Raw genomic sequence first — 23,688 nt, forward strand, 5'->3', positions numbered from 1 at the left:
CGGCGGCTTCCATCGCGGCCTGGAAGGTCGGGAATAGTGTCTTCGTAAGCGACTCCATGATTCGGGCTCGTAAGGGCAGAAACGCGGTGCGAATAGCTTCAGTTTTGATGGTATTGCTGATAGTTACGGTTACAGGATGTTGTTACGCAAGCATCACGAACTGGCCAGCTGGCCGGCCGGGAATGGGCGCACCAAAATTAGCGGCATCGGCACTGCGCCTGACCCAGCCACAGTTGATCCACTTTTTGGTGTACAGTTAATAAAAGGAGGTGTATAGATAATTGGGCCCCTTATATAATGCGGTGCAGCTGCGAATACCTTCAACAACAGACACGCAAGCCCCGGTAGCTCAACGGTAGAGCGTTTCAACTGCAAAGTTGTAGAAACGGCAAGTGCCTTGGAAAGGTCGCCAGTTCAACTCTGGCCCGGGGCAGTTCCTTTTTTTTCCCCTGTTCAGGCTGCTCAGGCTGTCTGTTCAGTTTGCCCGTGTTCGTCTTTGACTGAGCAACCGGTTGCCCTGCAGCGGCCTTGTCCAATCAGGTGCGGCGCCGCGACATGGTCGGTACTTGCGGCATGTACCTCTGCCCACGCAGACAACGCCTTCCAACCTCAAGCCACGTCGAAAGGAAGCCTTTCATACTGTGAGGAAACCACTGGGTTGTGCAGGCAAAAGCGAAGTGACACTCCAACAGATGACCTGGCAGTGGACCCTGTATGCCATGAAGGTGCTGGTGGCAGCTGACACTTACATGGTATATAACACACATACATACCAATAGCCCTGCTCGAGAGCCGAGGCGTCCTCCCCGTTGCACTTGAACATGAGACGGACGTCCTCGGAGGAAATGTCAAGAATCAAGGTGAGTGCGCCTCTGACTATAATTTCAAAGTCTACGTCTCTAGGTATCATTCCCAAGGCTCCTAGCATGCGCTCTGCTCGTCTTCGACCGCCCAAGAATGGGCACTTATCAACATGATGAAACGACAAGCTGAATGACTAGATTCTTGTGCACCCTGCCCCCATCTTCAAGTCGAGGCTTCCAACGACTCGGAAAGTCGTCGCCAGTCCGTCTCCATCGTCACTCCATGAGCAGCCAGTGACCCGACGTCTGAACAAAATCAATCTCGATTCCCTCCGATAAAAAAAACACGCTGCTGCCATATAAAAGACGTCGACAAGAACCACAAAACCCCCCTGCTCACCCCGACGCTTCGCCTCACCGCTTCATACTCCCGATAATCTCCCTCTGCGTCTCGCGGTCCTTGGCCCCCTCGCTCAGGCTCCCCACGCTGCGCAGGTCGCCTACCACGTCCTTTGCCTTGCCAAAGTACACCTCTTGCAGCAGGTTGCGCATCTTGAGCTCCATGTCCTCGACCAGCCGCCCAATGTTGGCAATGTGGCTGTCGTCGCTCTCCACCGGCAGGTCCTGCTCCACCTGCCGCGTCATGTTGCCGCTCAGGTCCATGTCGCCGATGGCGCCCTCGCTCGTCGACAGGGACAGGATGACCGTCGACGTCAGCTTGTAGTGCGTCGTGCGCCCGCGCTCAATGGCTTCGAAGACGTGGATCGAGTCCCAGATGCCTTCCGTTGGTCCGCCGGGGGTGGCGGCTGCGTGCCATTAGTCTCCGTCCGAGCTCCCCGTCCCGCAAAATCAAGAGGAGGGACAGGTGTGGCTGTCCAGGGGCCGGGGAACTCACACTTCTTGAGCAGCACCACGCCGGCAAAGCCATCGTCGAGGTTCCAAAAATAGACGCTGCTCACGCCGCCCTCGTAGTAGAGCTCGCGATAGATATCAAACGCCTCGTTTGCCTTGACCTCCATCTTCCTCACCCGCTCGCTTGGGACCGCACCCTCGCCCGCGCCCTCGTTGCCGCCGCCCGCCCCGACGCCGCCCGCGCCGCCCTCGTCGAGCGGCGGGTCGAATTGGTTGGACCAGGGGGAGCGGTAGCTGTCGCCGTCGCGGTTGTAGTCGCAGAGCAGGTAGTCGCGCCCCGTCTGCTTGCAGCGCCGCAGCGTCAGGGGCTGGTCGACCGAGGAGAGGAGGTCTTCGGTCAGGTCCGGCGCGAGCGCGATGATGGAGTTGAGGTGCGAGCTCGTGTGCTTGGGGTTGAGGCGTCGGAGGAGGTCGCTGCGACAGGCCCTTCCGGTCAGCTCTGCCGCATCTCGGCGTGTTGGAAAACGAAGGGGAGAGAGATGCTTACAGAGCCGAGTCGAAGGGGTCGGCGGCGGCGGCCATGGTGGAGGGCCGCGAGGAGTGGGGGACCTGGGGGAGTGGATTGGAGGGGTCTGATGGCCGTGTCAGTCGTGCACTTGTGTGCTTTCCATATGTGTGTGCCCTTGGTTGGCAGAGGGCTCGGTGATGATGAAGCACGAAACGTCGGCTGCGCTTAGGCGGGGTCGATGTCCGACAATGCTGCTGCGGCGCACGGTGCGATAAGATAAGACGATGACCGTCACGCCGGACCGACGGGCAACCCCAACACAACTCCAACACAACTCCAACACGAAGCTGCCACTGCACTCAGTGGAATCAGTCTCTCCCACATCCTCCAGTATCGTCGTCCAGAGCAGTCGAGACAGTCACGCTACGCCCCTTTCAAGACACGCCTCTTGGCCTATCCAACGTCCATTCCCACGACATACAGCTCGACTTGTACAACCAAAGCACGCCGCCCCCATCCAAGCAACCGCCATTGATCCATTTCGCAGCAAGCCTCGACCCATCCCTCTGCCCAACAGCCCCCCTCTCTCTCTCGCTCCGTCTGATGAGCACCTAAAGTAATCCCCACAGAACGCCTCGCCCACAGTTGCAATGCAAACCCAACCAGTAACTTGCTCCCCCTCCCCCTTCCTCTCCCGTGTCCCGTCTCCGCGCGCACTTCCCTCGCTCTGCTGCTCTTTGCTCAGCTTCACTTTTTTTTCCGCCCACGCCGGCTGCAAAAGATCCTCAATAAAGATACCCAATGTCCAACTCTTTCGTCGTAAATCCACATCCTGAACCGGATGGGCACGTAGAAACAGGCGGCAAAGAAGATTGAAGTCCGGCGTGCAATCTGAGCCGGCACTGAGCATGGCCTAGTTCGTTGTTCTGATCTTGTCAAACAGGATAGACCAGGCCTTTAGTCGATCTTGGTGCCGCAAATCAGGCACTGAGCCCTCTCGGACCATGTGCGGTCGCCACCCGAGACGTTGGCTCTCAAGTTGGTGATTCGCCACATCGTCGGGCCGTCATCGAGCTTCAGGCTCGCTTCGAAGAGACCCTCATAAGGTCTGCTCTCCGTCGCCTTCCTCGGCCGGCCCTTCTTGCCTGAAGACAATCTCGGCAGCTTCTCGACGGCCGGCGCCGGCGTTCCGGGCACGGGCGATTCCGTCGTCTTGGGCGTGATGCCGTCGATTTGCTTGATAGGGACAGAGTCTCCGTTTTCTCCTTCCTTGACCCCAACCGTCGGCTGCATCGTCTCCTCGCCCTTGATGTCGGTAGGAGTCGTCGAGTGAAGTGCCGTCGCCGGCTTGTCGTCCCGCTCCACTTTGGCCGAGGACCCGTCCAGCTCGCCCGAGATGTGCGGCTTTTCCGTCCCTAGCCGCTCGTACGTTCTCATTAGGACGTCGTGCGCCAGGCACTCGTAGTGTAGCCATTCCTCGCAATCCGAATTTGTGCAGCCAACCAGAGTCTTGTCTGGGTTTGCGGGCGTTTTACATTTGCACGTCAGTTCGACAGACTGGGCGAGACGAGTTAGCGGGATGCATCCAAACGCCGGGAGTTGACAAACAAAGGCGTCGGGGCGTACCGAGAGCTGCGAGGTTCGACAGTCAAAAGCCTGCCGCCAATACAAGGCGTCCTGCACCTGCTCATCGTCGGATTCCACCCATTGGTTGACGACGGCGCGCATAGCGACGCTGACAACGTTGATGACATCCACTAGAGCGGCGCATCCGTCAGCGACCTGGCCTGACTCGCGAGGCGCGGGGAGGGCGGAGACTCACTGTGGTTGGAAGCTATCAATTCGTTTTGGCCGTGATACGGCTGGCGGCCCGACACGACCTTCTTGCCGTCGAGAGTGTTTGCGGGAAGCTCGTCGGGCGAGTACATCCAATAGACGCGCGCGTAGACGTGGTGCTCGTCCACGGCGCGGACTTCGAGGATCTTGGCGACCCAGTAGTCGGTGGATTGCAGCAAGCCCTGGCGCTCCGACTCCCTGTTGGTCGACTTTTGGCGCTCAATGGTGGCATCGTTGGCGATGTAGACAAAGTCCTCGTTGAAGTACTTGACGTTGTTGACTGGCGCGAACAAGAGAGCGTCAGAAGATGTTGCACACGTTCCGCGATGGCGCCGCTGATGGCGGCCACAGCAGCATCCACGCCCCTCCCGAGAATTGACTCACGAACGAAGCTATTGTAGCGCGTCATGTCCAGCCACCGCTTGCGCGGCTCGACGGTATAGGCCAGGTCCATGGTCTGGTGCGTCTTGAACTTGCCGCGGGGCTCAAAGGGCGACGGCTGGACCAGTTCCTTTTTGTCGTCGTCCGGGCCATCGCGCTTTCGCTTCTTGGAGGCATGGTCCTCATACGAGGGGGTCGCGACCATGGTGACGGTGAAGGGACAGTCGGCCCGGTTCTCGTCCGCAACGGCGCGAGACCGCTTCCGCGACTTGGAACTCATAGTCAAGTCCTGGAGAGAGGTGGTCGAGGCAGAGCGTCGAGGTCGCGGCGCGGCGCGGGTGCGATGCGGATGCGAAAGCGATGACTTGCAGCGGCGCCCAAAAAAACAGCGGGTTCGTGCGCTCCGACGCGCCGTCCTAGAAGAGGCTTTACGGATTGACTGCAGCTCCCGACGAGGTTCGGCGGCGTCGCAGGACCATTGGCGGGCGCACGGAGCGGCGGGCCTCTGCGGCAGAAAGGATCTAGTGAGGGCTCCCCGTACCAAGGGAGACGTCAAGAAAGGAGCGAAAGAGAGGTCCGCAGAGGCAGGCAGGGCATAAAAATGATTTAGAGGGAGCAGAGGGAGGTTACACCGCCGGGCGATGCGTCCGCGTCGGCTGGTCGCAGACCTTGATGTTGAAGCTCCAAGGCTAAGATATGTTTGGAGGAGGAAAGTTGGTGGCTGGTGAAGGCGCGCCGGCGGTAGTGGGATTGGTACAGAGCGGAAGAGAGGGAGGGAGGGAGAGATACACGTGTCTATGGGTATAGACTATAATAGAAGGTACATACTGCCCTTTGCAGAAAAAAAAAGGGCCTGGAAGTGAGGGGCTCACGTGCAGGATCTTCCAGCTTCCCAAGGAAAAGCGCGTTCGAGAGGCGCGCCTGTTTCCCATGCGGCTTGTACCTTTTCCATTGGGCCGGGCAGAAAAGATACCTCTGTCTCCCCGGTACCTGGCCCTATCCATCTCGAGTCACCGCGCAGTTGCGGGCTTACCTGTGGAAGCGCGAGTAAGGAAAGGGTACCAGCGGTGGCTGGCCCCGCTACAAGCCACGCCGGACACGCCAAGGTACCCCGCTGGCCTTGCGCTGGAATAGACGCCGTCTCGGCACCCGCAGCTGAAACGGATAGGCTCGAGCTGGCGACGCGGCCGCTAAGCCGACAGGAGGGTACATGGCCCGTCCAGCCACCGCAGGTACTCTGCCCAGCGGATCCGAGTACATGAAGCCTCGGCAATCTCAGCGGCTGTAGGTAGGTTGGTGGTTTGGTTGGTAGGTAGGTTGGTAGGTAGATATCTGGATTGCTAGACCGGTTTTCGCACTGTACGAAGTAAGTTAGACCGTTCGAGGCAATTCAAAGTCCAACAAGCGTCTGTCTTGGCCTTTCTGACTCAGTTCATCCAAGCACCAAGACATTGCGGGCACCGAGCTCTCCGCTATTTTAAAAGCATTTGCACTAACGTCTCCGCACACAGATCCACTATCTGCCGCCGACTCGAGCCAATTGCCTCGCTCGCTCCATCTTAGGTGTGCACATGTTTATAACCACATTCGGACCACGGATGAAACAAGTAGACATTTCCGCTTCCGCGCAAGCCTTAAAGTCGCAAATCCCGTCAGTCAATGCGCGACCCTCTTTCGACTTCTGCTCTGGTGACACGGAGGGCGGAAGTATCCCGTACCCGTACATTCGACTATAGGGCTCTGCTATAGACTCCGGTAACAAGCTAAAGGTGTGGGGATTGCAAAGAGCACCTTTTCGCATTAAAGCAGCTATACCCAAATCTATGCGAGCCAATAAGTGGCTTCCCGTCCGTCTGCGACCGAGAAAAAAAGGCCCGACCAGAGGATTGCAACGGCTAAATAGACGAAATTCACATACAGCCGCCGCATAGACCAGCGTCGGCGGTCTTTATACTTACACGCAGTACATAATCAATCAAGCAGCTCAAAACGCCATCGCTATGCGGCTAGCCCCCTTTCCAAATCGAGCTCCACGCCATATCCACCAGACAAGCTCATGACCGTCTGCGAGTTGTCGGCTCACCGTCCTCGTCGCCGTCGTAGTCGGCCATCATGTCCCTGTCCTCATCCTCGGCCTGCGCCTCCTCCTCTCTCGACACCGCGAAGCCCTCAATCGCCTCAGCCACCTTGTCGCCCTCCCTCTTGCCTCTCTCCACATTAATGAACCATATCAACGGCGCCGGGAGGCCCACCAGCGCCGCCAGGAACCAGAAAGCCGGCCGAATGCTACCCGTCTTGTCGATGATGGCCCCCACAATGGCTGGGCCAAACACGCTGGAGCCCTTGTCGGTGATGGCGTACAGCGCATAAAATGCAGCCTCGGACCCCGGAGGTATCAGCTCTCCGTACAGCGAGCGGCAGTAGCTGCTCAGGCCTCCCATGACGAGTCCGTATATGGCTGCCAGAGGGTACATTTCCCACGGCTGCTGAAGGCCGAGGACGCCCCAGCTCTGGACGAATGGCAGGTAACCCATTAGGCCGTACAGCGGTATCAGCTCAAACAGGGCGATGCAGACCAGAATCGTCTGGTGTGCCTGCAGGCCGTAGACGCGAGAAACCCACGACCAGCCAAACGCTCCAAAGACGCCCGTCAATGTGACAATGACGTTGATCATGCCCAAGGCCCACGGTCGCATGTGAAGATGAGTTTTTGCAAACAAGATGGCCGTCGACGACGTCGTGGCAACCGCGTCCGACAGCAGAAACCATCCGGCGAGGAAGAGCGTTATGTCCGACAGACGGCGGGCGAGCTTGACGGTGCGGAAGAGCGATTTCCACGCATTCGTGAGGTACGAAATCCAGGGGAGACGGCCCTTGCGGGCGCCGGCCATGAGTGGAGGGCCCGGTCTGGGCCGCAGCCACAGCGCTGCGGGAATGGTAAAGACGGACCACCAGGTGCCGACGAAAAAAAGGACTATGCGTTGGGACCAGGTCGTGTTCTTCAAGGTGATGAGGATGACGATGGACACACATTGGACAAAGAGGGCGGCGCTGTACCCGATGCCGATTCCTTGGGCCGAGATCCGGGTCGACATTTGCAGTTCCTTGGACGTGATCTCCTCGTGGGTTACGGGACGCTTCGTCCGCCATCCAGGAGCCGCGGCTTCTTCGTCGGCCAGCAGCGCCGAGGTGGAGTTGGCCATGGAGGGGTCCAGGTCGGCGGTCGAGTCTTCCATCAGACGCGACTCGAGGGGCGAGTCTGCGAGATCCGGGGTCCGGGGCCCACGGGCCTCCATGACCTCCGGGTGATTGCGCACGAGAAGCGGCAGAAACGAGTTGAGCAGGACAAAGGAAGCGCCAAAAGACGTGTTTGAGATGATGGTCAGGAGGGCGCCGAGGATATACGTCTCCTTGCTGATGAAGATGTAGCACATGACGGCAAGGCCGCCGATCCAGGCAAAGGCGAGGAGGAGCTTCTTTCGGTAGTTTCCGTGGTCGGCGGCGCTGCTGATGCTGACGACGAGCAGGGCCTGGATCATGACGCTGACGGAAAAGGTGTACATGGCGAAGCTGGCCGTGTTGATCTCAAGGCCGAGCACGTAGACGACGCACTGGCCGTCATCCTCGCTTTTGCTGTCGCTGGTGCCGCATGGCTTGGTGGGGTCCGAGAGCAGCACGCCGTTTTCGCGGGCCAGGGACTCGAGCAGGATGGGGATGAAGGAGGCTCGATGCCATGTAAGCTCGGGGATGCACCAGCAGAGGCCAGGGGCGGCTTACCGATTCCGCAGATGACATACGTCTCGGCAGCAAAGGCATACATGTACCAGCCAAGGAGCTCCTTGCGGCTGGTCGGACGCGCATCGTAGCCCGTGTACCGCTGGGCGCCGGCGTCGCTGCTGCGGTCCGTCATGTCGCCGTCGGTCGAGGAGCGCTCGTCGTCGGCCTCAAAGGAAGAGGTGGCGTGCGAGGCCAGGGAGCGCTTGGAGAGGACAGAGAGGCCGGACCAGAGTCGCCGGCCCTGGAGACTGGGGCGTGCTGGCTGAGGGACGTCCAGGTCACCGGGCGGCGGCATGCTGACTGATTGCCGCTGGCGCACACGTGATGACTGAACAACCCCCCTGCAAGTCGACACCTACCGGTACCTACTCTGCTGTATGTAATTACAGCGGGCGCGCTGACGGATGCACAAGACTGCTGGCAATGTTTGCGCACGACGGCGACGCTCGCATGGTGTGCGACGACGATGCTCCATGGGGGTTTCGACGGCACGCGATGGGCATGGCAATGCACATGTGGACGGGCCCTTTGATACCGGAAACGGACTGATTCGGCCGACAGGAATAGGCGCCTGCCTAGATAGATATATATATATATATATACACTCACTCACACACGTTGTCCAGCACGGCCGAAACCCCACCTGGGCCCCCCGACTCTGGTGGCCGGCCGCAGACTCCGGCAAGCCCGCTAGCAGAGGCAGAGCAGCTGGTCTCATGGTGCCGACGGCAGCTGCAAAGGGGTCGATACGTGTGCTCCACGCTGCCCCCGCCGTCGACCTATTTGCCCGGGCGAGGACCCTTGGCGGTTGATGGCCGCTCTGGGTTGGCGACTAATCCGAGGCAGTTCTAGTTTGCATTCCCGGACCTGGCGTCGAGACGACAGAAGGCATCCCGTCACCGCTGACAAGACAAGGGAAGCTTGCGACCCGTGGACCCGGCATTGGCAGTGAACCCTGGGCATGGTGGGCAGCGCGGGATTCGGGAGCATGTTGACGTGATGGCTGGGCCAAGAGGGGGGAACGCCGCGCAGGCGGCACGGCGCATCTTCGTGACTTGTTCTCATGCACTGAGAGTTTGGGCATGGCGATCACCATGTCTTAACACGGATGCGCGAGCCATTCCCGGCCTCTCTCATCGCCGGGGCCGTGCCAAGAGAGGACAATGCTCGACTCCCACCCGCCGGCGGCGTCTTGCTGGCTTCCCCCGCACCTTGGCTTCTGCAGTATGCACGCGCAACGAATGCCACAAGCGAACAAGACTAGGATATCATCGGTATTATAAAACCAGCTAAGAAACCATGGAGCAAAGCCTGAACCCCGGATCGGCAAAAGCCACAATTAACCTCCCCGGTTACGTCACATGGCTGTTGAACTCGAGGCTAGGCTTCACTTCTTGAAGATGGCGAACAGCTTGTTCTTGAGCTTGTCTGCCAGGCTGAGCGACTCGGCACTGTTGGCCCCTGCCTTGGGCGCCGTCCGCGGGTCGCGGTCCAGGGACGTGTGCTCGTTGCCGACGCCACCTCGCCCCGTGTGAAAGTCCTGGTCCTCGGAACTCGTGCGGACGGCGGCAGCGGGGACGATTTCCTGGTCTCTGCGCTGCGTGGGCGCCGTGCCCACGTCGGCAATGTTGCCGGCGCCTGCGTGAAAATGCGTCAGCGACAAAACGGCCCTCTCGCGGTGTGATGGGGGGGAGAGGGTCGCCGACTCGCCATGACTCACCTCCGCGGCCTGCGCTGAACGCCCCGTCGCCGTGGCTGCCCGCGTTCCCCAGGCGCACCACCTCGCCGTCGACGTACTCGGTGTCATCAGCGGTGATGTTGCCCGCGCCGCCCCGGCCGTGTGAAGTCTCGGCGGCCGACGACATGGAGGAGGAGGAGCAGGGGGTTGCTTGGGAGACTGAAACAGAGGCCGCCTACAGAAGAAGGCGGAGTGACAGCGAGTGGTGATGGTGGAATCTGTGATAAGCTGGCGCCGCCTTCTCTCAGCCTCAGAGGTCCAGGGGGGAGGGGGTGGTTAAGGGGAGGCGAGGGAAATAAACAGGTGTTGCTGCGTAACAAACTTCCCGCACAAGAGGGCACATGGACGACCATTGCGCCATAATGACGACCAGCCAACAGCAATTCGCATTTAACATTTGCCTGCACACATCATGATTGGGACAATTTTCGAGGCCGCCGAGCTTCTCCCCCTCCGTCTCCCCCTCAGTCCACATTACGTACCAAGTATCGCAAGAGGCCATGTCATCTGATTGACGGTATCAAACGACAGGAGGCTTCATCGTTCTTTAGGCCTGGGTCATGGACTTGATCGAGTCATTTCTGACCCGAGGGTCTTGCGACGCACCACAGCAGCCCAATGCAACCGTCGGGCGACGCCGGTGGCGCAAAAAATTGGATTTCGGCACCGTCCGCCACCATACGAAGAGCAGATACTCTGGCAAGGGTACGTAAAGTCTCATCTACTGTACTGTAAGTCTTTTCTACAAATCGCGGTGCCCCTTCTATGCCCGCCCGGCCCGCCCGACCTGCACGATCTCGCCCGTCAACGCCTCGTCGCCCCGCAGCACCGGCCACGACGCGCCGTCGGCCTTGGCCAACGTCAGCTCCAGCTTCGTGCCGAGGATCTTGTGCGTCGACTTTGCCGCGTCAATGGCGCCATATAGAGGCACCTCGGCCCTGTAGCGCTTCGGCGGCGAATCGCTCGTCGTCAGGTCCAGGGCGAGCTGTTTCGGCCGGAACTCGACCTTGGCCGTCTCCTTGTTGATCTTCTTGAGGAAGAACGAGGCGATGACGGTCGTCAGGGTCTGGTAGTAGTCGTGTCTTCTAACCGTTAGCATGGAGGGGCTTGGATGTGCCGAGAACACCCGGAGCCAGTTGCTCACCTGACCGAGTCGAGAATCTCCTCGCCTGATGAGCCGGACTTGTCCTTTTTCCTACCGCTCCCAATAAAGAGGTGCCGGTCCCTGGTTTTGCAGCCCTCAATCTTCATAAACTGGTCAAACTCCAGGACGCGCCGCTTGCAGCACGAGTAGCCCTTGCTGCCCTCGTGGAAGATGGGCACCCCAGGGTGGTGCACGCACTTCTCGCCCTCGCGCGAGCTGCCCTGCTTGTATCTCTGCCCGCACGTCCTCCGTCGGCATTCCGCGCCGTCGGCGAGCTCGAGGCTGGGGTCATCGTCGTCCGTCTCGGGCGCCGGCGGCGGGGGCGCGGGTGCCTGCTGTGCGGGCTGGATGGGCACGCGCGGTGGGCCCGAGGCGGTGAGGGCCTCGATCTTCTTGGCTAGGGCAGCATCGTCCTCTTGCGGCTTCTCCTCGAGCTGCGGGGGTTTGTCGGTGGTGGAGTGGGTGCCCGTCGTGCAGGGCGGGAGGGACATGAACTCGTCAAAGGTCAAGACGCGAGGCTTGCAGCACTTCCACCCTGCGAGAGAGCATCGAGTCAGCTCGGTTTGAACGTCACGAGCTTTCCCTGTCCTCTCTCGTACCTTTCTGTCCCTCGTGAAAGATTGGCGGGCCGGGATGATACTCGCACTTTTCCGTCGGGTCGGTGAAATCCTTGCCGCAGCCCTGATGGACACATTTCTGCGCCATGCTGGCAGAACAGCTCCTCGAGTTGGCGGCGCTACAGCTTCTTGCGTACGCACGGCCGGCGTTGACGAGTCGAATCCCACAGGGCAGCGGGGCGGAGCAGGGGAATGGGCGGCTGTAGATTATAAGCAAAAGCCATGGGACGCATGCGTGCGTCTCACGTCCCGTGAAAAGGCCGGCACTTAAACGGCTGCCTCGGTGGGGTGGGATCTTCTAGAAGACAAATGAGTTTCGCTATACGTCTCACCGCCTGCCTATCCCGGTGCGGGGTCTGGCTCCAGCTCCTCCCTCCAAGGCGCGAGGAGGTGCTCGCTCTGCAACGACGTCACTCAATGCAAAACGGATCCCCTTTGGCTTCGGAAACAAGACGATATCAACCATGTTTGCATCAGGTCGCCTTTTGCAGGCCTGCAGGATCACCCTCTTTACCCGTGACAACTGCAGCCTCTGCACAACCGCCAAGGACGTCTTGTCCCAAGTTGGAAACAAAAGGCCGTTCGTCTTTCAAAAGGTCGACCTGGCCCTGCCAGAGTCCAGGCCTTGGAGGGAGCTATACGACTTTGACATTCCCGTCGTATGTTGCCGGCTATTATCTGTGCTGGCGCTTGCTGACGCTCAGGCAGATTCACATCAGCAAGGCCGCCGCCAAAGAGGAGGACGTGGGCATGGCCGGCAAGGCAGTCAAACTAATGCACCGGTTCACGCCTGAGCAAGTCGAAGCCAAGATGGACAAGGTACAAAGTAGTTAAGGGCCCAGGCTGGCTGTCGCCTAGGCAGTTCGTCGGCTCCTCCCCGCTCCCCGGGCTTCTCTCCCTCGACGGTGCCGTCAGTACGTCCCCTTCTTGGACGGCTGGGGCTCGCCTTTCGCGATACTCAGCTGCTGCTTGAAGGCAAATTCCAAGGCGGTATAGTCGGCCGCCACGCTAATCATGTCGAAGCCCTCGTCTGCGAATTGCTTTGCCTGCTCGCCGCCGACTGAGTAGATGCCGCATTTCTTGCCGGCTTTTCGGCACGCCGCGAGAATCTTGCCAATGGCGGCCTTGAGCTCGGGGGCGACGACACCATTCAGAATCGGGTGGCCGATGTTGTTTCCTATGCGTCACCGTTCAGCTGGGCTCATCTCGGACCACGACACGGGGCGTACCAAGGTCAAAGGGCCCAACGAAGAGCACGTCAATGCCCTCGACTGCAGCAATCTCGTCAATGGAATCGAGAGCCTCCTTGGTCTCGATCTGGACCATGGTCAGGAGCGCGTCGTTGGCCTGCTGCAGGTACTCCGTAAAGGTCGGCATGGGGTGGAAGCGTCCTGCGCTCAAGGGCGAGCCGTAGCCGCGCCGGCCCATGGGGGGGAACTTTGCGGCCTGGACGAGCTCCCTGGCCTGCTCGGGCGTTCGTAACAAAGGCACGAGGATCTACGTTGATTCAGCGTTGATTCGATTTGGCTCGACCCGCAAGTTTGGGAAGGGCGAGACACACCCCGTGAGCTCCTGCGTCCAAGGCACCTGGCGGAATGAATCAGCAAAACCTGCAGGGTGCGGCGGTCCGCCCAGGCTTACGCTTGACCATCCACGACTGCATGTCTGGGATCCTGACGAGCGGAGAGACGCCGAGGGCGGCAATGGCCGGGACGGCGTCGTGCATGGCACCATCTGAGCCGGAGGGCGTAAACGCGATGATCAGCAAGCGTGAACAGGGACTTTTTCGAGCTCAAACGGGGACATTCATGTCGCAATGGCAACGCCAAGAGCCAAACAAGAGGAGGACATGATGGTCCCAATGGCAATGCTGGGCGGGAAAGGGCCAGCTCCCATACCGTCAATATTGCCGTGCTCGCAGTCGACCAGCACCCAGTCGACGCCCGAGCGCGCGAGCAGTCTCGAGACATTGGCCCCGGGCAGCATCTGCCACATGCCCATGGACTGCCTGCCCTCGCCAAAGGCCGTCTTGAGCCTGTTGCAGGCCTGCATGTCGGCGGCGGTGCGAGCGTGTGCCGTGCTGCCCCAGCGTGCGGTTGCCGGAAGAAGCTTAGGGGGCAGAGCCTTTGCGAGGGGGGATGCTGCGCGGATGGACGTGTTGAGAGTCACCCTCTGCAGTTGCTGCAGTATGCTCATGCGACCGGGTTTTGAATGGCAGCGGGGAGAGGGGGGAAGGGATGTGTGTGAGGAGTGTGTGTATAGTGTAGAGAGGGAGAGGGAGAGGAGAGACGCTTTCTCCCCACCAACGGGATGGGCCGGTGACCGGAGGAGCCCCGCGCCGTCTGGGGCTTAGGGCAAGGAGGCCGGCCAAGGGGATGTACGTACGGCAGCGAAATACGATGATGCCGTGGCAGCGGGCATACGCTTGGCTCGCTCCCACCGGAGCAAAGCAGGCCCGGACTCAGCTCCCATGGACCAATGTCGAGAGATTTGTCCAGTTGGAGTCCTCCGTTACATTGGGAATGCAAAAGATTTGTCGAATACGATGCTGGCTGGCGAAATGGCAATTAGTGGGGGAGCATGAGGGGAAAGGCAGACGACGAGGAGCTGAAGAGGGGGGCTTGCTGCTCCGTTGTCGGTCGGCGCTTGCAAGTCCCGTCGTCATGCGCATGAATACGAAGTATGCTCCGTCACCTACAGACAAACGGGGTCCATGGGTCTATCATTGGTTAGCGGTATCTATAACGAGGCCACGAATGAGCATCGTCGGCGGCGGCACGGCACTCTCCTGTGTCCAGACGTGTAGATTACATTTCCATCGTCGTCAAGATGGCGCTATGATGGACATGGCTGTCGACTGATTGTCCCTCCTGCTCTCTAGCCAGGAGCGGACGGCCATGATCGAGCAGCAGCAATGCGCATCCGTCCGCGAACAGCCATCCGGCGCCGCCATCGCGCCCCTGCAGTAGACGCGGGAGGGGAGGGCCACAAGTTGGCTAACAACAGCCGCGTCCCTGCCCCGGCGTCGCGGGCCTGCCCGGTCCAGCTTTTCAAGACGGATCTTGCTGCTCATCACTCCCGCACGCCCGCCTCGACCTCCCGCGCACGTCGTGGCCCCGCCAGACACTCGTGCCGCTCGATTCGATTCGCGGGATTCGGCGTGCTGCTCAAAGCCCTCCTCCGGGGCCGGTCCGCGCGATGCGTGGTGCAATCGCTCGATGCGCCGTCAGTCTTGGAGACAGCTGCAGCATGATGGTTAGTGGCGCTGAAAGCTGGCAGCAATGTCTCAGAAACATACCCAAGGTAATCCTCCTTGATGCTGCCAATGGCCCACATCTCTCCGACTTCGGTTCTCGTGCCGATGATTTTGACGCGAACGTGGGTTCCGGGCTCTATGACGGTATCCTCGTTGTTGGTAAACTGCGGTGGTGTCGCGTTGGGATCCCACTTGATGTCGCTCGGTATCAACTGCCACGGGGGTTAGAGCCGAGTCGCTTCCATGGTCGTGGGGACAGGGCTGGGACGTACGTGGGCCGAGACAAAGAGCCTCAGAGGACCAGCCTGAGCGAAGAAGCCTTGCGGGTTGATGGAGTAGACGACGGCGTCAACCTAGCTCAGCGTCAGCCCAAGCAGACGCCAGCAGGGGAAACTCGCGTCGCTCACCGTCTCGCCCTTGAAGGGCCGCCAGACGACGGCGCGATATCCCACGGTGAACTCGGCGAGGCCATTTCCGGGCAGGATGCGACCCTCGGAGATTTCAAACGTGTCCATGATGGAGATGATGTAGTAGCTGCCGGCGCAGGTGCCCTCGACGTCCTTGAGCAGCTTGCTGGTGACGAGCTCGTGCATGTTGCGGCCAAAGTACGAGGGATGCAGAGTGACTCTGCGCTCCATGTTGTAGAGGAAGAACATGGTGGGCGAGTCGAGCGGCGACGGCCTCTGCTCCGAGTCGAGGCGTATCGACAGGCCCGAGACGGGGGCGACGACGGATGGCTGGCGGGCAACAGGGCGCGAGGCCCGAGGAGCGAAGAGGCAAGCGAGGGTGTGCGCGCCGAGGGCAATGGGAGGACGGAGGCGAACGAGTCGGCAGGGGTCGCGGGGGACGCCCCCGAGAGACAGAGACTCGCCGCCCCGAGACGGCGCGCTGCAGGGTGCCGATGAGGTCGTGGAGGAGAGGGCGGTTCGAGGCGGCGGCGACGAGGCTGAGGGTGAGTTTTGGGGGGATGAAGCTGGCAGCGGCCGTTCAAAATCGCAATTCTCCCTTTGTCGAGGCTCGAAGGAGAGAGCTTTGTGGCCCGTGCGTCGGTACGTACCGGTCTCTTTGCGGAGAGAGGCCAGGCTGCTTACCTGCAAAGGCAGGCAGCTCGGCGGCGGCACTCTGGGTTACGTCAGGCAGCTAGCTACCACTACCTTGGGTAAGTACCAGGTACAGCGAAGTACTGTGGCACGTCCAGTGCTTGCGGGCCTGCCTGGCTTTCGCCTCGCCCGACGGACATGGGGTTCGTTGTCGTACCTTGCCGTAGCGGCCCGCGGCCCTTGTGTCTGTCTACCTCCATGGGGAAAGGTGGAAGGCCTCCTGTCGACGCCTCTCGCGTTTTCTTCTAGATGCATGCGGGTGCATTTCCGGGGCAAGGTTGTCGTTTTGTCGTCAAGGGCCGTGAATTGCGGAGGGCTGCCCATAATTACCACCTATTACCGCAACAAGTACGGAGTACGAAGCATGTACCCGATACTTGTGGAACCAGGCACGCGAGCAAACAAACACCTGGGGGGGAAAGATACTTTTGCACATGCCTCTGGACCTCCTCGGCTCGAGCTCTGCTTCTGTCTCTCTGCCCCGCGTCGGGAGGACGGTTGGAACTCCAACTCCGAGTGAATGCGACGCCGGGGACATGAAGCTAATAATTGTTTAAGAAAATGCATGCAGGCGTGCAGCCCGGTCCAGTCCAGTACCACGGGGTACAGTACATACTGTACATAACTCACCTAGGGGTCGACATTGCCGGACATTGGCTTCAACCACTCCGTATAATGGCATCGACCCCTTTTCCCGAGACGGGGGCAGCCATTGACGAGGTGCTGCCAAAGGGAAGTAAAAACATTACAGTAGAGGCTGCTGCTGCTGCTGCTGTTGCTACAGAGGTTAGTAGTCTCTCCAAGCCTCGGGTATCCAATCCATCTTGTACCGGATTAATTACCTACCACCTGGCTCTTGGCCTTGTTAGATGCTCGCCGCGCCTGTAACGAGAATTACGGCCACGTAAGTTATTCGCAGGTCACTTTTCCATAGCCGGCTCGCGCGCACGCCACCGTTTTCGACGGAGCAAAGGAAACCTCGAAGCCGAACCTCTCTTCTCCCCCATCTCTCCATCTCCCCCTCCGTCTCTCTCTCCTCCCACCACGCACGCAGACTTGCGCAGACCTCTCCCCCTCCGCCTCGTCGTGCCTTCCGGCTAGTCGCGAGCCTCGACTTGCTCGTCCAGATCGTCTGCCTGCTGCTTTTCCCACCTCTTCCGCCCCGGCGCCTCCCCGCAACATGTCGCTCGACCTCGAGAGGCACCTCATCTTTGTACGTGCCCCCTTTGCCTGCTGCGCGCCCTCAATCCCGTCGCATGGCAAGCTGACCCCCGACAGTATGGCGCCTATCACCACAACTCGGTCAACGTGGCCATCCACATGGTCTGCGTGCCCGCCATCCTCGTGTCGGCCTTTTGCATGGTACGCCAGCCCCTCTGTGCCTCTCTCCCTCTGCCATCTGCGACACGCTCACTCGGCCCAGGCCACATATTCCGGCACTCTGATCCAGACGCCCCCCTGGCTCACCGTCCCCTACCTGGATCTCAACCTCGGCACCATCTTCGCCCTCGTCTACGCCTCTCTCTACGTCCTCTTGGAGCCTGTCGCGGGCTTCGTCCTCGCCGCCTTTTGCATCGCCACCACGGCCGTTGCCAACCACATGCGCTCCGAGGACCCCCGCGCCACCTTTCAGATCGCCCTCGTCGTCCACGTCGTCAGCTGGATCGCCCAGTTCATCGGCCACGGCGCCTTTGAGGGCCGCGCCCCGGCTCTCCTCGACAACCTCATCCAGGCCATCTTCCTCGCTCCCATGTTCGTCTGGCTCGAGGTCCTCTTCAAGCTCGGCTACCGCAAGGAGCTGCAGAACCGCGTCGAGAAGAGGGTCGAGGAGGAGGTTGCCAAGTTCAGGGCTCAGTCAAAGAACGGCAAGGCCCACTAGGAACCCAACACCGCGTTTGGCCCTCTTGAGCTGGTCTCTACGCCGTGGGTGACGTTTGCCCAAGCCCCATATCTACCGACACACCGGAGGGGAAAGGAGGAGAGAAAGACGTCCGATTCAGGGAGTGTCGGCCCATGGAGAAGGCGGCCCTCGGGCCTGCGCCTCCTCTGACAGACTGACGGTCATGCCTCAGCCTGGCCTCACCAACTTTGACTTACCATGATGACCGTCATAGATCCGACGACCACGTGATTTTGCGTACCGACGGCAGCGACGAGTCAATTGCATTGTATTGCAGCATTTTGGGTTTTTTCCCCTCTTTTTCAGGCCCATGGATTGGCGGTTCTGGCAAGATGAACTTGCCGGGGAAAGAAAGCTAGCATTTTTCATCATCAGAGCGAATAGGCAGAAGAATCGTCGACGACAGAGCGTGACACTGCCAGCGTTGGCGAGGGCTTTTTGTATCTGGTTAAAAAAAGAACTTCTGACTTATTCAAGGTCTATATCCACGACGTTATTACGTCCTTGTCGTTCCGACACGGGGTCCATATATCAATCTCGCCGTTCTCAATCCTCCGCGCGGCCGGGCTGACCCACGACCGGTCCGAGTCTACAGAACCCCTGTTGCGCGACTTGAGCAGATACTCGATTCCCCACCTGTTGAGGACCGACTTTTGCGCGCCGTCGACGCTGCTGCGCTGAGGGGACGCCGCGCATGGCTTTTCCACGGGCTTTTCCAAGGGCTTGGGGCGAGTCGTGGCTGTGTCTCGAGCACGTTGTGCCGTCCCGTCGTCAGTGTCGCTGGCCTCTACATGCGTTGTTTAGTTTTGGGAGGGGGGAAAGACTGACCTGGTGAGCAATCCGAAACTATACTCGAAGTGGTTGACGGCCCCATCGGCCTTGGCTTGACGAGCCTGTCATGCCTCTCAGGCTGGTGAGGCGCGCGTCTGGTGCTCGGGGGTGGTGCTCGATGATGGCATGGACGGCCCGCCACGAACATGGGCTTTCTCGCGGCGGGCGAAGCCGTCCTCACCTCCTTCCTCCTCTTGCCACTCCTCTCCTTCTTAAGCTTTGGCGACACCGGGTCTTGGTCGTAGAGGGCCATTTTGGCGAGATAGGCCTCGCGCATCTTGGCCGAGGCGGGCAGCTGGGGCAGCGGCTTGCCGCCGTCGGACGCGAGGGCCTGCTTGCGGAGGCGTGCGCAGGCGGGACAGGGACCCTTTACGGGGCGCACCTCGCCCGTCATACGGTCGCAGGTGACGGCGGGGGGAGGGAAGAAGAAGTCGAGGATGATCTGGGCGAGGCCGCCGCCGGCGCTGCGGCGGTGGCCCGTCTTGTAGCACGTGGTGCGGCGCTTCTGCATGTGGCCGCAGACATAGTGGCGGACGTTTTGACACATGTCGGGCGGCAGCGGGGGCAGAGAGAAGCGAGGGCGATACAAGGCTGCTGGCGCTGATGCGTGCGGGACGAGGAGCTCTTTGAGGCGAGCAGGATGAGGAGCTCGACGCAGGGCTGGCGGCGGACCACGGGTTATTTCTTCTCGTCGGCATGGCTCCCGGACGGGGCTCTTGTCCCCCGAGCAGTCCATGGAGTCGTCTTGGGCACTGAACACGGCAGGGCAAAGGATGGCGTCTTCGTCAGCGGTGCCGTTCGTACGGCGATGGCAAGCCGGGGCGCGAACACGACGGCTCGAGGTGAGGGGATAAAGACGGCGGGTTTAATACCAGGACAAGCTGTTCACCGACGGCCGTCCTTTTCCTTTCTTCCACCACGTCTCGGCTTTCCGCACACGACGCCGTGCGACGACAATGAACGAGCTCACAAGCCCCCTTTTTCTCCCCCCGAGGAACAAAGCTTGCGTTGCGTCTCTTTCATGGCGAGGGGGAGAAAGCACACGCCCCCCTCCCCACCCCCTTCCGCCACGGCTTTTTCTTCTTCGTCGCCTTTGATCGTTCTTTGCCGACCGACTGCTTTGGTCTCAGGGTTGGGTAGGCCGGGCCTCGCCGATTGCCGCTGGCTGCTGAGGCTATAGTTTGGGCCAAAACTTGTTGCTGCTGGTGGCTGGTGGCGCCGCACCAGCCTTTGACGCCTTCGTTGCATCTTGTCGTCCTCTCCATCTCTCAACTCGTTTATTGCTCCGTCGTCCTCTATCCCGGTTCTGCTCGGACACGCGGCCGCTCGCTCGGCACAGGTCGCTTACACGCCGCGCATTGCGCCATAGCCCACGACGACGCAACCATGATGACGATGATCCTCCGCGCCCTCCTCCACCTCCAGAGACGCAAGAAGCCACCGCGCAGGGGCAACGAGGGCGACGCCGGGACCAAGGACAAACACCCGCAGCGCAAAGACGGCGAGAGCAGCCGCGCCGCGGGGGAAAAGACCGCAGCCGCGCACCACCACATCGGCGCGTCCCGGGGCGAGGCCTCCGTCGCGGCCCTCGCGCTCGCGCGCACCAGCGCCGAAGCCCGGCGGGCGCTGCCCGGCCTGCGCAGGGACATGAGGCGCGCCGAGCGGCTCGCCAGGCGCTCCAGCACGGTCCTGGCGTGATGGGGCGGGGTCGTCATGGGCTGTCTGGGTGCCATGCATGAGCCTGCCGATGTTTGGTGTCGATAAGTTCTGTTTTTGCTTTACTTGTTTGCGAGGACTGTCGTGCACGCTGGGGCCTGGGGGCGTGATGGGCGCAGAACCGGTTCATGTCGATTAGCCGCGAGAAAGACCATGTGTGTGAATTGGACTCAGGCCGTCAATGCGATCGCTTGTACGGTATTCCATGTGTCTTGTGCAGGACCTACTGACGGAGGGGACCTTTGAAGAACTTGCATGGACTCGGGGCATCAAAGTCGAAAACTGCACGACAAATTGAATCTATTATAGCGGTCTGGCGTAAAAAGTGCTTCTGTCAGCCCATTCCATTCCCCAGCCATCTTCCTCCCCTCCTCAAGTCGAGTCCTTCATTCCCGTGTCCGTCGTTCCATCGCTCATATGTGGCCATGCTGAATAATCTGATTTGATATCGTTTGGATTCGCTCGCCGTTTAGCTGGGCTACTGCTTCTTGGAAGGGGTGGCTACAAAGGTGCTGTTGCTGGCTTGGCTCAGTTTGCCGGCGCCGGCGCCGAGAGCCATGTTCTGAGAGTTGACGGCGCCGGCAGCCCCGCTGGCGGTCGAGCCCGCGTCGGCGTGATCAAGGTTGCTCTGAACGAACTCGCTGCTCTTGCCGTCCTCGCTGCCTTGGAAACGACCATGTGTCAGCTCCTTGAAAGACTTCCTTTGCCCGCGCACGGCGCCGGCCAAGTCGCCTGTCAGGCGGTTGCCGTAGCCCTCGGGAAAACTGCCGATGACACCCTCCACGTCACCGATTCTGGGGCCTCCGTTCAGGCCGAGGACGCCAAGGACCGTGTCGAGGAGAGCGCCGACGCCGTTGCCAACCAGACTACCAATGTTTCCTCCCAGGCCTTCGATTTCGCCAGGCGCAATGGTCGTAGAGTCACGTTTGTCGTGGATGCCGTTGGCGCTCTGCCGTGTGGCGGCGAGGCGTTCGAGGATCATGTTGCGAAGCTGCTCCGCCGTCATCCCCTGGCCCATGGCAGAGTCGCGCTTCTCGTGGAGGCGATTGCCGCTCTGCCGTGTGGCGGCGAGGCGTTCGAGGATCATGTTTCGAAGCTCCTCCGCCGTCTTCTCTTGCACCATGGTAGAGTCGCGCTTGTAACGGGGACCGTTCGCACCCTGCCGCGTGGCGGTGAGGCGTTCGAGTATCATATTGCGAAGCTGCTCCGCCGTCATCTCTTGCTTCGCGGCCATATCTCTCCGCAAAATACCCGGGATCAGGAGACCGCCGAGGAGACCGCCAGGCCCATCGCCACCGCCGAGCAGAGCGTCGAGTGGACCGCCAGACTGTCCTCCGAGGAGGTTGTCGAGCAGCCCGTCCGTTTCGGCTCTCTCCTGGAGCATCCCTGAGTTTTCCTGTTGTTCTGTGGCGATTTCCCTCTTGAGAAGGCCAGGGATGAGGAGTCCGCCGAGTAGGCCGCCCTTCCTTTTGTCGCCGCCGCCCAATAGTCCTCCGGTGAGGCCCCCGAGGGCGTCAGTCACACCGCCGAGAGGGCCACCCTTGCCGCCGGTGAGGCCGCCGGTGAGGCCCCCAACAGCGTCAGTCACGCCACCGAGCGGGCCGCCCTTGCCGCCCTTGCCGCCAGCGAGGCCCTCGACGGCGTTAGTCACACCACCGAGCGGGCCGCCCTTGCCGCCCTTGTCGTCGTTGCCGCCGGTGAGGCCCTCAACGGCGTCAGTCACATCATCGAGAGGGCCGCCCTTGCCGCCCTTGTCGCCATTGCTGCCCTTGTTGTCCCTGTTGTCCTCGTCGCCCTTGTCGGAACCGGCCTTGTCAGAGCCACCATTTTTACTCTTGCAGTCGCTGGCGTTGGCTGCATCAACGAGGTTGGCGTCGGGCCGGCGCCTGTAGACGCCATTCGTTCGAGTCTGGCCATTGCCGAGGTCACTGATGAGGTTCGCCAGGAGCGAGTTGGTCTCGCTCGCGCTGAGGGAAACGTCGGCCTTGCGCCGGACTAGATCCTGCAAAGCGGCGACATCGCGCTGGCTCAGCTGAGAAGAAACAGCTTGCGTCGGGGCCGCGAGGCCGCTGCCTGCAAGGCACAGGGTGAGGATCGTGACAAGGCAGGTCTTCATCTTGTTTAGCTGGGAAACAAAGGCTCAGTGGCGAAGGCAAGGTGCACAAAGCAGAGTAAAGAGAGGATAGGAGGCAAGTGGTAGTTGAGATGATGATGAAGGATAAGTTGACGGTATAGCGGTCCGGATAGCACATCTTATACTCGCCAGCATGGCTGGTCTCGAGGTCGTCCCAACCCACTTGTGAGAGGACTGTTGTCTGTGGCAGCTTTGCATTCCATGGACAGGGTGAACAAGCAAGCACTGCACTGAGAGATGGCTATGCGGGTTGACAGAGGAAAATGGTGGCGGCATGTCAACAAGACGAGCATATCCATGGCCAAGGAGATGGCACGGACTAGACGAGCATGCCGTCTGTCGGGTTTGACAAGGAGGCTGAGGAATTCTTGGGCCTCTCAGATCTTCACAACGGAGCAGAGCAACAGATGGGGATTCCACGGCTTGAATAATCAAGAGCAGGTTATGCGGTTGGGGCCCACGACCATTCCATGTGACCCCATTCGACGCCGCCTGTAGGGTCTCGCTGCCCAGGCACGAGTGGGCAGGATGGATTTGCGCGCAAGCGAAGGTGTCTTGCAGCGAAACCGGGGACGTTGGCAGCAGAGCTGCAATGGCTTCGCGTGCGCGACACATATGGGCCACATGTGGATCTTGCGGACAGCCACTGGACGTCTACGGCGAGCTCGATTCAAGGGTCTTGTTGCTGGCCCATGCGTCGAGGGATGGCAGATGACGATGCCCGATCCCAAGACTGGACGCCTGCCAACGCCGTCGAAGCGCTGTCTCGCGCAGGGGGCAGTCGAGCAAGGAGGAGCAAGGCATGCTGGTGTGAAAACGCCCTCTCGAGATGGAACGAGGGAGTATGCAGCGGGAGCAGAGCAATGTGACAGCCAACAAGGACATGAGGTTGAATGAAGTTGGTTGGTTGGTAGGTTACTCCGTACTTGGTGAGAGGTTGACAGTTGACAAAGCTTGCTCGGTACGGAAGATCATGTACTGTACAGTATCCGTATTAGTCAGAAAGCCATGCTCATTGGTCAGGTACCCGGGGCTCGGTACCGAGCGTACAAAGAGACGACAACCGCTGGAGATGGATGACATAAGCTCGCAAGC

General features: G+C 60.4%; 12 protein-coding genes and 1 non-coding gene across 13 annotated transcripts; 4 read left to right on the forward strand and 9 right to left on the reverse strand.

Moving 5' to 3' along the window:
* Positions 1 to 338: 338 nt before the first annotated feature.
* HRG_12146 lies at positions 339 to 433 on the forward strand. Its single transcript has one exon. It is a non-coding gene; the product is annotated as a tRNA-Ala (tRNA).
* Positions 434 to 1,217: 784 nt separating this feature from the next.
* On the reverse strand, positions 1,218 to 2,237 carry HRG_11540 (f-actin capping protein, beta subunit domain-containing protein; the record flags this gene model as incomplete). The annotated part of the gene is made up of 3 exons (XM_044870010.1): positions 1,218 to 1,609; positions 1,699 to 2,129; positions 2,203 to 2,237. 3 exons carry the CDS (start codon positions 2,235 to 2,237, stop codon positions 1,218 to 1,220), a joined length of 858 nt encoding a protein of 285 aa, XP_044714907.1.
* Positions 2,238 to 3,120: 883 nt separating this feature from the next.
* On the reverse strand, positions 3,121 to 4,660 carry HRG_11541 (ebs-bah-phd domain-containing protein; the record flags this gene model as incomplete). The annotated part of the gene is made up of 4 exons (XM_044870011.1): positions 3,121 to 3,720; positions 3,790 to 3,920; positions 3,986 to 4,279; positions 4,384 to 4,660. 4 exons carry the CDS (start codon positions 4,658 to 4,660, stop codon positions 3,121 to 3,123), a joined length of 1,302 nt encoding a protein of 433 aa, XP_044714908.1.
* Positions 4,661 to 6,434: 1,774 nt separating this feature from the next.
* On the reverse strand, positions 6,435 to 8,452 carry HRG_11542 (vacuole effluxer atg22 like domain-containing protein; the record flags this gene model as incomplete). The annotated part of the gene is made up of 2 exons (XM_044870012.1): positions 6,435 to 8,104; positions 8,158 to 8,452. 2 exons carry the CDS (start codon positions 8,450 to 8,452, stop codon positions 6,435 to 6,437), a joined length of 1,965 nt encoding a protein of 654 aa, XP_044714909.1.
* A 1,092-nt stretch (positions 8,453 to 9,544) lies between these two features.
* On the reverse strand, positions 9,545 to 10,022 carry HRG_11543 (uncharacterized protein; the record flags this gene model as incomplete). The annotated part of the gene is made up of 2 exons (XM_044870013.1): positions 9,545 to 9,795; positions 9,878 to 10,022. The coding sequence occupies 2 exons, from the start codon at positions 10,020 to 10,022 to the stop codon at positions 9,545 to 9,547; spliced, it is 396 nt and encodes a 131-aa protein (XP_044714910.1).
* A 636-nt stretch (positions 10,023 to 10,658) lies between these two features.
* HRG_11544 (CHORD domain-containing protein) lies at positions 10,659 to 11,744 on the reverse strand (the record flags this gene model as incomplete). The annotated part of the gene is made up of 3 exons (XM_044870014.1): positions 10,659 to 10,977; positions 11,040 to 11,574; positions 11,639 to 11,744. The coding sequence occupies 3 exons, from the start codon at positions 11,742 to 11,744 to the stop codon at positions 10,659 to 10,661; spliced, it is 960 nt and encodes a 319-aa protein (XP_044714911.1).
* A 376-nt stretch (positions 11,745 to 12,120) lies between these two features.
* On the forward strand, positions 12,121 to 12,490 carry HRG_11545 (glutaredoxin-like protein; the record flags this gene model as incomplete). The annotated part of the gene is made up of 2 exons (XM_044870015.1): positions 12,121 to 12,315; positions 12,365 to 12,490. The coding sequence occupies 2 exons, from the start codon at positions 12,121 to 12,123 to the stop codon at positions 12,488 to 12,490; spliced, it is 321 nt and encodes a 106-aa protein (XP_044714912.1).
* A 77-nt stretch (positions 12,491 to 12,567) lies between these two features.
* Positions 12,568 to 13,852, reverse strand: HRG_11546 (hpcH/HpaI aldolase/citrate lyase family domain-containing protein; the record flags this gene model as incomplete). Its single annotated transcript, XM_044870016.1, has 5 exons — positions 12,568 to 12,833; positions 12,886 to 13,153; positions 13,218 to 13,243; positions 13,298 to 13,390; positions 13,555 to 13,852. The coding sequence occupies 5 exons, from the start codon at positions 13,850 to 13,852 to the stop codon at positions 12,568 to 12,570; spliced, it is 951 nt and encodes a 316-aa protein (XP_044714913.1).
* A 1,030-nt stretch (positions 13,853 to 14,882) lies between these two features.
* Positions 14,883 to 15,568, reverse strand: HRG_11547 (s1 RNA binding domain-containing protein; the record flags this gene model as incomplete). Its single annotated transcript, XM_044870017.1, has 4 exons — positions 14,883 to 14,898; positions 14,955 to 15,124; positions 15,185 to 15,265; positions 15,320 to 15,568. 4 exons carry the CDS (start codon positions 15,566 to 15,568, stop codon positions 14,883 to 14,885), a joined length of 516 nt encoding a protein of 171 aa, XP_044714914.1.
* Positions 15,569 to 17,192: 1,624 nt separating this feature from the next.
* HRG_11548 (ER membrane protein) lies at positions 17,193 to 17,891 on the forward strand (the record flags this gene model as incomplete). The annotated part of the gene is made up of 3 exons (XM_044870018.1): positions 17,193 to 17,225; positions 17,291 to 17,374; positions 17,436 to 17,891. 3 exons carry the CDS (start codon positions 17,193 to 17,195, stop codon positions 17,889 to 17,891), a joined length of 573 nt encoding a protein of 190 aa, XP_044714915.1.
* A 500-nt stretch (positions 17,892 to 18,391) lies between these two features.
* On the reverse strand, positions 18,392 to 19,290 carry HRG_11549 (uncharacterized protein; the record flags this gene model as incomplete). Its single annotated transcript, XM_044870019.1, has 2 exons — positions 18,392 to 18,589; positions 18,925 to 19,290. The coding sequence occupies 2 exons, from the start codon at positions 19,288 to 19,290 to the stop codon at positions 18,392 to 18,394; spliced, it is 564 nt and encodes a 187-aa protein (XP_044714916.1).
* Positions 19,291 to 20,129: 839 nt separating this feature from the next.
* Positions 20,130 to 20,441, forward strand: HRG_11550 (uncharacterized protein; the record flags this gene model as incomplete). Its single annotated transcript, XM_044870020.1, has 1 exon — positions 20,130 to 20,441. The coding sequence occupies one exon, from the start codon at positions 20,130 to 20,132 to the stop codon at positions 20,439 to 20,441; it is 312 nt and encodes a 103-aa protein (XP_044714917.1).
* Positions 20,442 to 20,937: 496 nt separating this feature from the next.
* On the reverse strand, positions 20,938 to 22,575 carry HRG_11551 (uncharacterized protein; the record flags this gene model as incomplete). Its single annotated transcript, XM_044870021.1, has 1 exon — positions 20,938 to 22,575. One exon carries the CDS (start codon positions 22,573 to 22,575, stop codon positions 20,938 to 20,940), a length of 1,638 nt encoding a protein of 545 aa, XP_044714918.1.
* Between the last annotated feature and the right edge of the window lie 1,113 nt (positions 22,576 to 23,688).

This window comes from Hirsutella rhossiliensis (genome assembly GCF_020360975.1).
Source record: "Hirsutella rhossiliensis strain HR02 chromosome Unknown scaffold00021, whole genome shotgun sequence".
Classification (NCBI taxonomy): domain Eukaryota; kingdom Fungi; phylum Ascomycota; class Sordariomycetes; order Hypocreales; family Ophiocordycipitaceae; genus Hirsutella; species Hirsutella rhossiliensis.